Source organism: Spea bombifrons, chromosome 12 (genome assembly GCF_027358695.1).
Source record: "Spea bombifrons isolate aSpeBom1 chromosome 12, aSpeBom1.2.pri, whole genome shotgun sequence".
In the NCBI taxonomy this organism is placed as follows: Eukaryota; Metazoa; Chordata; class Amphibia; order Anura; family Pelobatidae; genus Spea; species Spea bombifrons.
In genome coordinates, this window is record NC_071098.1 from 18512064 (window position 1) to 18524750 (window position 12687).

General features: G+C 42.6%; 1 protein-coding gene across 1 annotated transcript in view; it reads left to right on the forward strand.

Moving 5' to 3' along the window:
• Positions 1–12687, forward strand: part of REXO2 (RNA exonuclease 2) — a 75376-nt gene that overhangs the window by 55607 nt on the left and 7082 nt on the right. The window contains exon 5 of the mRNA XM_053451799.1: positions 423–531. Within this exon, the coding sequence (XP_053307774.1) occupies positions 423–531 (109 nt within the window). The remainder of the gene's footprint in view (positions 1–422; positions 532–12687) is intronic.

Sequence of the window (12687 nt, forward strand, 5' to 3'; positions counted from 1 at the left end):
ACGCCAGGTGGCGCTATTGGCGTTTTTATAGGCGTTTTTAGCAAAAAAAAACCAAATGGAAATCTAGCCTAATTCTTACGTGTTAAAAGGATACTTTAGCCGTCATATGCATACATATGCTAGCCTCATGCCCCCTTTAATTTTTCATGTGGTCCGTTTTGCAAATGCATGGGGGAATTCTGCTGAACATTTTACCCACAGTGCTGTATTATTTTTTATTTCTTTGGAAGAATGCATGTTAGAGTATGCAAATAGTACTTTAAAATGCATTCTTCATGTGGGTGTTGGGAATTTTACTGTCCCTGTTTTAAAGGTGTAGTATTTGTACACAGAGGTGATTATTTGTTTTAAGAATCAACTTAGACGGTTGCTAATATATATATAGTATAATAAGATATATTAATATTAAATATTTTCTGCAGGAAACTCCGTGCACGCAGATAAGAAGTTCCTGGACAAATACATGCCACGGTTTATGACACACTTACATTACCGGATCATTGATGTGAGCACTGTTAAAGAACTTTGCAGGTACACTGTGGGAAAACGTTTTCAGTTGGACAAAGTTGAATAAAGTGTTCACACTCTGAAAATGTCTTTTTAGTAAATCAATCAAAATAAGCTACATACAGTTTCTTTGGATAATTATATTTAATCTGTGAACTTCTTAAACCTGTACCTAAACAGAAATCCATTTGTAAAACATTCATATTCTTAGCAAAATATTTTTTTAAAAAAAAAATTTATGGTTTGATGGGGCAAATTGGAGTGGCTGGGTTCAAAGATGTCCCAAATAGGGCATAGGCTCAGACAGACCAAAATTGAAAAAAACGCACTTCCCAAATGTGGCCTTTTAGCCCCAAACAACCGGACAAAACCATTTTCACAACTGGATATGGTGAAAGAACCTCTTGCAGTAATAAGCACAAAATGGAAGACAGGCTGAACTGGAGAAAAATAACATAAGGCAGAAGTGCACAGGGAGCAGGCAGAGAATAGTCGGACAGGCAAATACGTTGGTGCATAGTCAGAATTAGGCAAAAGTCAGGAACCAGGAAACAAATGAAAAACACAGGAAAGCTAGTAAAGGCTCAGAGGCACTACTAAAGGCAAGGTACAATTGTGCACTGAGGGTTTAAATATCCCTCCAGTGACTGGTGAACCAACAGCAGCATAGGGAGGGGAAAGGAAGGTATTAAGTATGGCCCCTTAATTCCTGTAAGGCGAAGAGGCAGGAATCTATACTGCATATGCACAATGAACGGAGCTATGTGTGCTCCGTTAAGCTGGAGGAAGACTGACGGACGGGGACGCGCTGCTGGAAGGTGCACAGCGTGGCTAATTCCTGCTGGAATCCCTGAAGTGTGCTGCCCAGGGCCCGGGATGGTCTGAAGGGAGTAAGGAAAGGGTTCTGGCTAGGAGGTGCGGTGCTAGTGGGACAGCCATGCATGGAGGTATCACTGGGATTGTTCTTTGACAGTGACATATATCAGTAATGGTAAATTTATACCTGAAGTACAATGTGTGTGTGTGTGGGGGGGGAACACCACCACAAACTTTGACAAACGCTGGTGTCCATGGAAAGGGTTGAAATACCACATTTTAAATAACCTGGGGTGTATAGTTTTCAAAAATATGATTTGATGGGTTAAATTAAACTGACCAGCTTCAAAGATGTCCCAAATAGGACATGGTGGCAGAATGATCATATGTCAAAGTTCCATGTCAAAAAATGCGCTCTTCCCAAATGTGCCATTTTATCTCCCAAACAACCCAAGAAACACCTGCATGGTTGGTGTGACGGACCGACCAGGGACCTCAGGTTGTCCCTCTCCGCCAAGAGACGACTTCTCCCGCTAGGACGCCAAACCACCGCAATCCGTCGGCAATATCCCCAAGCAAAGTAAAGGGATATTGCTATCCAGTACCCAAATAACCAGGCAAGACTAGACTTTAGGTACAACAAGAGGAGAACTGATTTATTTTAGACACAGACGGCTGGATATATCCAGCAAAACACACATTAACATAAAACAAGATACTGGGATACAAACTGTCCCCTTAATCTACATCCCAGTGACAACAGGGGCAGTAAAGGGATTAACAATACAAAAGGACACAGACACCACTAAAATAAGGAATACCCATTGTCTTGATTAGATTATCTCCCAGACCTTAGTGTGCTGTGTGTAAACGGTTAGGAAATAAGGCAATAATATAATAAATTTTTATTAATAACACACAAAAGGGCTTCACGTCACTGGATAACATTAACTGAGGGCTAGGGTGAATCTAGGAACCATCACAGTACCAAAATGCAGGAACCCCAAATTTGTTTCTGAGCTCCACAGTCTTTAGAGTCTTTTATGATTTGGATAACGTGCCACTCCTTACCAGGGCCCATAGTCTGTAGTAAGGAGGCTGGCACTCAGTCCCCTCCAGGAGCCCATGGCACGGAGGCTTCCGTGACAGTTGGCATCACTGTACTCGGAAGTTGTTGCTGAACACATATTGGGGTGTTGTTTGACCATGACGTATACCAGGAGCTATACATTCATACCGAAAGTACAATTTGTGTAATAAAAAACACAAAATCAATTACTGCCGCAAAGTTTAACCCCTTAAAGACCGGGCTCATTTTTCGTTTTCTACCCTGTGGGACCGAGGCTGTTTTGACACTTTTGTGGTGCTTGTGTTCAGCTGTAATTTTCTCCTCACCCATTTAGTGTACCCACATAAGTTATATATTGTTTTTTTCAGGACAAGATGGGCTTTCTTCAGATACCATTATTTTGATCATATCATCTTATTTACTATAAAAAAAATTAAAAAAAATGGTGAAAAATTGAAAAAAAACGCATTTTATGACTTTTATTTGAAAAATCTTTTACTCACCTAAAAAAGCAAGTAAAAAAACTAGCTAAATAGATTCTACTACTTGTCCTGAGTTTAGAAATACCCAATGTTTTTATGTTTTTTTGCTGTTTTTTGTAAGTTATAGGGCAATAAGTACAAGCAGCGTTTTATGATTTCCAAATCTTTTTTAACAAATCTGCTCAGTCTGCCTCCATCTCCTCTTTGGAACATCTTTGAAGCCGGTTAACTCAATTTAACCCCCTCAAACCATATATTTTTGAAATTATTATTTTTTTTTCCACACAAATTGTATTTTAGTTATAGATATACAGGTTCTGGTATATGTCACTGTCAAACAACACCCCAATATGTGTTCAGCAACATCTCCTGAGTACAGCGATACCCCACATGCATGGGTTTGTCAGATTGTTTGGCTGGTAAAAGGGTACTTTTGGGGCATGCGTAATTCAGGTGGTCATTTGGTCATTGTGCCTCCCTCTCCTCTTTGGAATATCTTTGAAGCCGGTTAACTCAATTTAACCCATTCAAACCATATATTTTTGAAAACTAGACACCCCAGGGTATTCCAAATGCTGTTATTTTAACCCTTTCCATGCACCAATTATAGAACTACACTTTGTCAAACTTTGTAATAGTAATTTTTTTTATTTTTTTTTCACACAAATTGTACTTTAGTTATAGATATACAGGTTCTGGTATATGCCACTGTCAAACACCCCCCCAATGTGTGTTCAGGAACATCTCCTGAGTGCAGTGATACCCGACATGCATGGGTTTGTCGGGTTGTTTCATATTTAAAATGCCACATTTGGGAAGTGCGCTTTTTTTCTCCATTTTGGTCAGTCTGTACCTATGCCCTATCTTTGAGCTAGGCCACTCCAATTTACCCCATCAGCCATTTTTTTTATATATTAGACACCCCTTGGGTATTTGAAGTGCTTTTATTTTAACTCTTTGTTGAGATTTTTGAGAAATTTTAGCACTTGCTCAAAATAATAAACTTTATTTTTTAATTTTATTTTATTTTTTTAATACTTTTTTTATATTTTTTTTACACATTTTGCTGGTACTGGATGGTTCATCTAGTGACATCACTGCATAATTATTTTTAAATGTTAGCAAATTTTTTTTATTTTTTTTTTTCCATTTTTTATTTTTTTTTTTGAATATTTTACTAATCACATAGTGATTAGAAAGCTGGGCTCCATTGACTTGCATGGTTGAATGCAGTACCTGTATTCAACCAGCAAGTGGAGCCAGTTCTCTAGAGGGTCTGGAGACCCTCTAGCGAACTTTTTCGTCTCTCTTGTTTTATTTCCCGGGCCGCCGCCATCTTGCTTGATGGCGAAGATCACCGGCAGCGGCGGCTGTGACTGCTCTCCGGAGCGGTCACAGCCCACCTAAAGGTAAGTGTTTGGTGTCGCTGGATGCCTCCTGATCGAGGCATTCCAGCGACACCATTTAAGTTTAGGAGGCGATCGTTGATTGCCTCCTAAACGCTTTTAAAACGGGCGTCCGCCGCCATACAACTTATGGCCGCTGTTGACGCCCACGGGGAGGGGCCAGACATGGCCCCCGATGCCGATATCGGCCTTGCTGAATGCCTCGACATCGAGGCATTGCAGCAAGGCCGTTTAAGCGAAGAAAGTGATCCTTGATCACTTTCTAAGCTTATTTAATTTTTTGACGGTTCAGGACCGTCAAAGGTCATTTAGTGACCTTCTTGATATGACGGTCCTGAACCGGCAAAGGTCGCGAAGGGGTTAACAAAGTTTAATTAATTTAAGCTGTGCAGTCCAGTCTGACAGCAGTGGGGCTTGTCAGTACTGGATATCCGTGGCACCAACCCCCCCACATGGATTGAGGCCTTTTAAGGTATGATTCATTTATCTTAATCTTAAAAAAGCCTCTGCTTAAAAAAGCCTGTAACATTGTTTTCTAAAAGATTAAGGCTCCTTTTAAGTCCAAATATGTTTTGTGCACCCCCTTGCCGTACAGCTGAATAAAGGAGTTAGGCAATCCTTGCTCAGCTTAATTGCTCAGGACATGCAGTTTTTGGGCGTTGGCTTGTAGACAACCTTGCACATAACCATTCAAGACTGCGTCTGTTTTTGCTTTGGAACCCAAGTTTGATAGTCTCATTCACGTTGGTTCCTGAATCTGTTGTTCTCAGGGGAGATTACCGTGAAGTTAGCCTATGGCCATAATCTCGGTAGCTAAACAGGCTTGGGCCTGGTTAATTTCCACCGGGGAATACCAGGTTTTAAAAATCTATTAATTCAGGCTCATCTAGTGAGGAGTCAGAGGATATCATTTCCCTTCCTCCACAAGAGCTTTGGAAATTTTGTAAGATCTCTCCAGGCGATTACAAGAGGTAATCTGTGAGAAGCATCCAAAGGATTTTGCATGTTGCCTAAGAGGAGTATGTTCCTATCCTCAGCATTCCAGTGCAAGTAGCATTGTCTAGCGCTTCAGTGGCTAGAGCGCTAGGCATCTGGTAACAGGCATTAGGCCTACGGCCATACCACCCTCTATGCACCTGATCTCGTCTGATCTCAGTAGCCAAGCAGGGTTGGGCTTGGTTAGCACTTGGATGGGAGTACTTCCTGTCGAGGGAACCGGATACAGAAGTATCTAGCCAATTTAGGAAATTGAGCCTTTTATAATTGTCGTATCTGCCAAAAGAATCAGTGGCCAGGACAGCATCTATGTCGGCCTTGTTTGTTTTAACATTTGTAAGGCATAAGCTGTTTAGACAATTGGATCCTGAGGATCATTGCAGACGGAAATAATTTTAGGCAACAAATGCATTGTCACTAAGTATGGAACAAAGTGCGGACGATTTGCCTTTATATGGCCAACACAAGCCACATTCTTGTGAAACATTATCACTCACATCATCACTGTTATCGTCTTGTTTCTCAAGCCAGTTAGTGAATGTGAAAGAGTTACCAGAGAAGCTGTCCAGTTCAGCTGTCTTAAACATGCAGACGTTGGATATCTAAAACTTTGTCTCAGGTGCAACCCTTCTATAAGAATGAATCCAAAACGTGCAGAATTTTCAGTATGTTTACTCCAGGCTGTTCCTGGTCACGAACCAGTTGGATCCTTCAGTCCAGTTTTAATATGGTCTAAGCCTGTATTCTATACAAGCATGTTAGAATGAAATCTATCCTCACAGTCAGCCAACTTCTGAACAAGGAGATTACATGGTGACCATGGACCTGAAGGATGCTCGTGTGCATGTGCCTATTGCAGTTGCATCCAGTAAATTCCTCAGGCTCTCTATAAGGAATGGGCCGAGAATTCTCCATTTCCGGTTTGAGTCTCTCAACTTTCAGAGAATAAGGTATCAGGGTCATCCCATCCCTGGACGACCGGCTCATCGAATCCATTTTAGCTCCGGCCTTCGTTCTCATTAAGATGGCATTGTTTCCCCATTGCCAGAGCACATCAAGCAAGAGTACGCTTCCCCAGGAGGGGACATCCTTGGGGGAGGTGCCCAGATAAAACACCAGGCCTTTTAAACGTTTTTATTAGGAGCATAATTTTGTAGACAAAGCCAGGACAAAAGGTTTCAGTAACATCCTAAGAACAAGAGCCTAGGCTAATTCTGATGGAACTGGTGGTCGGCTGCAATGGTTCATACAGATATGTTTTGATCATAAAAAGTCCAACCTTATTTTTTCTAAGTATGCAGTTCTTGCAGCTGATAGTGGACTCCTCCTCCTTATGGCTCTTTATTCCAGATCAAAGTTCAGAAAAGTAAGAAGGGTTGTGTCCGCTTTGCAACAAAATCATACCTGGCCCTTTAGAAAAGCTATGAGCATCTTGGGCATTCTGACGACTTGTATCCCTGCAGTAAGCTGCTCCAAGGCACTGTGGCAAGATGGCCCAGTTACAATCAAGAAACTCCCAACACCAACAGAATAAAAGCAAAATGTGGTTTATTGTAGCTTTCTTTGAGGTCCACAGTATTGCGCCTCACAGTGTAAATCAACAAAACAAAGAAACAAATCCTACTCCATCTTGGAGACTACCTATACTAACTGGCCAGCTAATCCAGTCCCAGTCATAAGTAGTTACAGCACAACACACGTTTCTTTGGACCGTAACTTCTCCTTAAGTCTTAGGAACTCTGGCTTTACTGCCTCTCTCCCTGTTTTCAGACAATTTATGCCTCTAATGGCCACCCTTTAAATATCTCAGTGCAGGTTAATTGGATCCACCGGCTGACTTCCAGCAATTAACCCCCCATGCTAGGAATAGAGAGCGCCCAACTTGCCACTGATTTAGACAGACTCTGTTACCTTGCCACAGCACATATAAGCCACTTCAAGGGGACATCCTTGGGCATTTGTCCCAGAAATAAGAAAATCTGGACATCGACTTCAGTGTCCAAGCCCAATTAAACTGGTGGAAGAGGACAGATCTTCTCAGCAAGGGTCTTTGCTTTCATCAATATCAGTGGATCACTCTGACCACAGATGCCTTAAACAGGCTGGGGAGCTCATTTTGGTTACCTCTTCAGGCAGGGCAAGCGGTCACTAACAATCTTACCCAGTCCTCAAATCATCGAGCTCTTTAAGCGGTTTTTAATTTATTATTTTGGCCCTCGAGTAGTTCGAGTAGACTACGTTACCACAATATCATATATCAACAGACAGGGCGGCACCCGGATTCCAAAACTTCAGGCCTTCTCGGAAGAAGTCATGGCATGGGCTCCACACCACAAGATTTGTCAGCCACGCGTTTCAGGGGAAGGGACAATTGTATTGCAGACTACATTAGCAGATCAGATTTATTCCCTAGACAAAAGAATCTTCTCCATCCTGGTTCTAGTTTGGTCTTCCAGGCTTCAACATTGCGGCAACCAGAGACAACAGCAATCTTCTGGGTTTTAGCCTCTCTGTATTCATGGGTCAACCTTCTGGTGTTGCACATTATGCCAGTGATGTGGAGATTCAGGGTGGCTTACATTTTTCCTCCGTTGGCTATGATCCCACGTGTCCTCCTCAAGATCCGAACGGACTAGGCTAGGGTCTTAACATCTATCCCATATTGGCCAATACAGACTTAGTTCTTAGAGCTAAACAATATGGCCTCGAGTTAAGGAGCTGCCATTTTCGTCCCAGCTGGTGGAGAACAAAATTCCTTCAGATGGTCATTTTGATGGCCTAGCTTTGGCGAGGGTTATCCTTAGAGGTAATGGACTTTCCCATGACAATGCTGAGGTCCTCCTTATTCGGAGGTTTCAGAGTTGGAGGAATTCCTCTCCTGGTTATGCAGGGCCGTCCTCGTGGTTTTTTGCAAGACAGATTCTTAGCAGGTCTTTATGTGTCGACCTCAAAAGGGCTAGTATCCGCCTTAGTATTTTTTCTCCTTTCGGATTTAGCCTTGTATGTTCTGATCAGGCATTTCTTTAAGCGGCAACTATTCGGCAACCTCCAGACAGTGTCATTTTTTTCCTTCCTGGGTTTTTGACCTTGTTTTTCTAGCTCTCTATTCTGTACCCTTCGAACCGCTGGAAGAAGTTTTTGTCACTGAAGATGACGTTGTTGGTGACTCTTACTTCAGCAGGACAACTGAGTAACTACTGCTCTGTCTTCAGCTGCTATGGTCACCATTTTTCCATCAGGATCAGGTATTTCCGCAGAAGACAGTGGCACATTGGGATGTCCAAAGAGCTCTAGACATTTCTACAGATCGCACCACTGCTTTCCGCTATACGGATCAATTGTTTGTCCTTTTTTGGTAGATGTTCAGATCATGCTAGCCATCTTGAGGTAGCTTACAGTGACCATTTGACTAGCTCACTCAAGCAGCAGGCAAGTCATCTTGTCCCATATTTTGACTCGCTCCACAAGAGCTATGTCAGGGTCTAGGTTTGGGAAGTCGACCTCATCTCCTGAAGATATATGTGTAAGGCAGCTACCCATGTGTTCCTTCGATACATTTGTCCAGCATTACTTACTAGACATCTTCTCCTCTGTGGCATTTTTTCTGGCGCAGGATGCAACAGTCAGTTACCTCTTAAGTATTCCCCGCCCATTTGGTTATCTTGCTATATCCCATGTGTACTGCCACTATATGCCAGGAAAAACAGGAATTTTACTCACCGTAAATTCTTTTTTCCTTAATATAGTGGCAGTACATGTTTCCCTCCCTCATGTTGTCTACCATTAAAGATATTTTTCAAGCATGTTAGTATTCTTGGTACTTACTGGCTGTGTTTGGTCCGGTGTGGTCTTATGGGTAAGGAAGAGGAGGAGTTAAGGAAGGGGAGGGTTTTAACTTTGTATTTCAGATCCTTGTCCCTAAGGAAGAGCAACACCCATGTGTACTGCCACTATATTAAAGAAAAAAGAATTTACAGTGAGTAAAATTCCTGTTTTTATGCTGTTGATATATAAATATACCTACTATACCATGTTTCCATACATTTATGCATACCTATAAATATAAGGTTTTTATGTATATCTATAAATATGGGTTTTTATGTCTTATTGAGTTGATCTGTATATGCATGTGCTGTTTACATGTGTTTATTTGATCTATACCTGAACTACAGGGAGTAAGTAAAAGAGAGGGGTGGCTTAATGAATGAGGGGATGATTACGGGGGAGAGGACCTCTCAAAGTCACGCTAGGGTCAGAAGGAGGGAAGACTGCACGGATTCAGTCTTCCCTTAATCAGCAGTCAGTATGACAATTTTTTTTTTTTGCTGGGAGTGATTGTATGTTAGGGAGGCCAAGGGAATGCTTGTCTAGGGTCCAATTTTTCCATTTAAAATATATTGTTGGCAGGATCTAATATTTTTATATATATATTGGCAACAAGGTCTAATATTTATATATATATTGGCAACAGGGTCTATGAAAATGAGAATGAAAATTCTGGACCGCAACCCCCTTTAGAAAAGGGAAAAAAAATCACACTTATTAAATATAAGTAAAACACTAAAATTGGACAAAAATATAAATAATAAACCCAAACAGCAGTTTTATATATATATACATATATACACACAAATATATATGATTAATAACTGCAATTGACTTCCTATAATGCCTAGGCAGTCGGTTTATGATTGATTCCAGCATGTGAGATGGCTGCCTGGGCATGATAGTAGTCGGTGTGATTGAATGACACCATGTATATGAAATGTGGATGACACTCCTATAATGCCCAGGGTCCACTGGCTGCCTGGGCATAATATGAGTGTGATTGTTAGCTGCTAGTACAGCAGCCAGTACATGCTGGAACCTGGGCTTGATAGGAGTGTGATCCTCTCCCAGAATCTAGAGCTTTCCAATAAAGGTTCATGTTCATGAATACAACACTCCAATATGTCCTGGCTGTCTGTGCATGATAGGAGTGTGATTGTTAACAGCAACTGCTAACATCAATCACACTCATCCTGGAACCTGGGCATGATAGAAGTGTAATTTCTTCTAGCTGTAGCTACTGTGGCTGCTTGTGCATGATATGAGTGTCATTGCTATATTAAATCAGGGCTTGACAAATTTGTTGTGAATCTAGGCGCCAGCAAAAAAAGTTAGGAGCCAGGATTTTTTTTAAAACTAACAGTTGGTCAGGAGTGATCACAATTGTGGCATTGAAGGGGTCAACGCTGCACTGTCTCGCTCTCATGGAGCGATCGGACGGCAGGGGAGGGTTGGGGCTGGTCTCCACACTCATGTGGAGACCGAAGAACCCTCTCCCCCTGTCCCTGAAGCTGCCTCTGGCAGCTGGGACGCAATTGCTGGTCTATAGACCAGCCATTGCAGGGGGAGTCTCTGATGACTGCTGTAGGCTTCCATGCCTACAGGAATCATCAAAGGGCTTGTGGGGGCTTGTTTTTGCTGTTGCTGGCCTGCCTGGGCTTCCAGGCAGACCACCAGCAGCAAAGCCCCTTACAAAACGGGAATTAACCTTTAAATGCCGCGATCGCTGCATTGAGGGGGTTAATGCTGCACTGAAGGGGTTAACGCTGCACTGTTGCTCTCATGGAGCGATCAGGCAGCTGGGGGGTGTTGGGTCAGGTCCGCACACTTGTGTGGGGACCCAATCAACACTCAACCCCCTTCCCTGAAGCTGCCTGTGGCAGCTGAAGACCGATTGCTGGTTTTCCCGCAACCGCGTTTTCAGCCTACAGGATCACTCCGTGGGAGTGATCACAGGCTCGGGGGCGGGCTCGGAGTGGCTGTGCTGGTCTGCTCAGACTCCTGGGCAGACAGCAGCAGCAGCGTCCCCGCGTAGTGACGCGGGGGCAATTTTTTGTGCATGTAACAGGCTGACAATAACCCAGGCGCCAGGACAAAATTCTCTGTCGCCATGGCGACCTGGCGCCTGGGATTTGTCGAGCCCTGTATTAAATACATATGATTACTAACAGCAGTCACAATCCTTTCATGCCCTGGGCATGATAGGAGTGTGATTGCTGCTAGGAGTGTGATTGCTATATTAAATATATATGATGTGCCAAGGGGTGTAGTTTCTGCAAATGTATACTTTATGTACCATAATTTAACTTCCCAGCTTTCAAGAAACTACACCCCTTGAAGCTTCAAATGAGAGGCTACATGTATTTCTAGGACAAAAGTTCTAGGACAAAAGCTAGAAAATGTTTTTTCTAACCATACCGACATGTTCATTTGTGTCTTGCACACTCCAAGTTTGTACTACACATGCAGCCCCTCATGATGCGCCAAGGGGTGTAGTTTTTGCAAATGTGTACTTTCTGTGCCATAATTTAACTTCCCACCGTGTGAGCAGTAATGACATGTCAAGGCTTCAACCCTAATTACTGACCATTCACACACCTTTCATATCTTCATTCACTCGCAGAAGCACACACCATATTTTCCATACATTCACTCACAGAAGCACACACCATTCTTTCCTCTTACAATCCCTACCACTGATCAGTCACACACCTTTCATATGTCCATTCACTCACAGAAGCAAAAATCATTCTTTCCCCTTACAATCCCTACCACTGACCAATCACACACCTTTCATATCCATCCATACATAATTTAGACCTGTGGGTAGAGGAAGCTCATTAAAGGGTAACTCCAACCCTTGTAAAAGGAAAAAAATGTTGTTTTTTTTAATGCCTGGAGTCCAAGCTCCCAGGGCTTCTCCACCGCCGTCAACTTTCAACTGAAAGTAGTTGATGGGTTCGTAACTTGCAGTGCCCACCAAGAGTCCAGGATTTCCAGTAAACTGAGGCAATACTGGCTGAACCATAATTCGGGAGGTCCAGTTTAAACTTGCCTGCCTGCATGTGGGAATGTTGTCACAGATGCAGTTCCAAAACTGTCCCCACTGGCTCCCACAAATTGGTGGGGCACCCCTGAAGATGTGCTGGCCACTACATCTGTTACGACACCCCCTATACCCTTCCTTCTGCCGCAGGAACTGACAGTTTGAAACTTTCTGCGGCCACAGTGTGGCTGAGGCAGTTCCTCCATGTCACTGGAACTGTCACTAACTGATGACAATCCAGGGATATAGTCACTGTCGCTATTTAGTGCGCCATCTGAGAAGGAATCAGAGTTTGAGTTCATAAGGAACTCAGCTGCTTCCTGGGCACTCATGTGACGCTTGGCCATAATTTCTTTACAAAATATAAGAATATTTAGAAATTATAGTAAAGGGAGAAAATAAAAATCACTTTTACAGCAAAAATAAGTTTTGCAGTAAAAATGCAAGGAGCTCCAGTGATGAGATGGTTACTCACCTACAGGCTAAATTACTGATTTTAATAATAATTGCAGTTCATTTACAGTTCATCAGGATTTC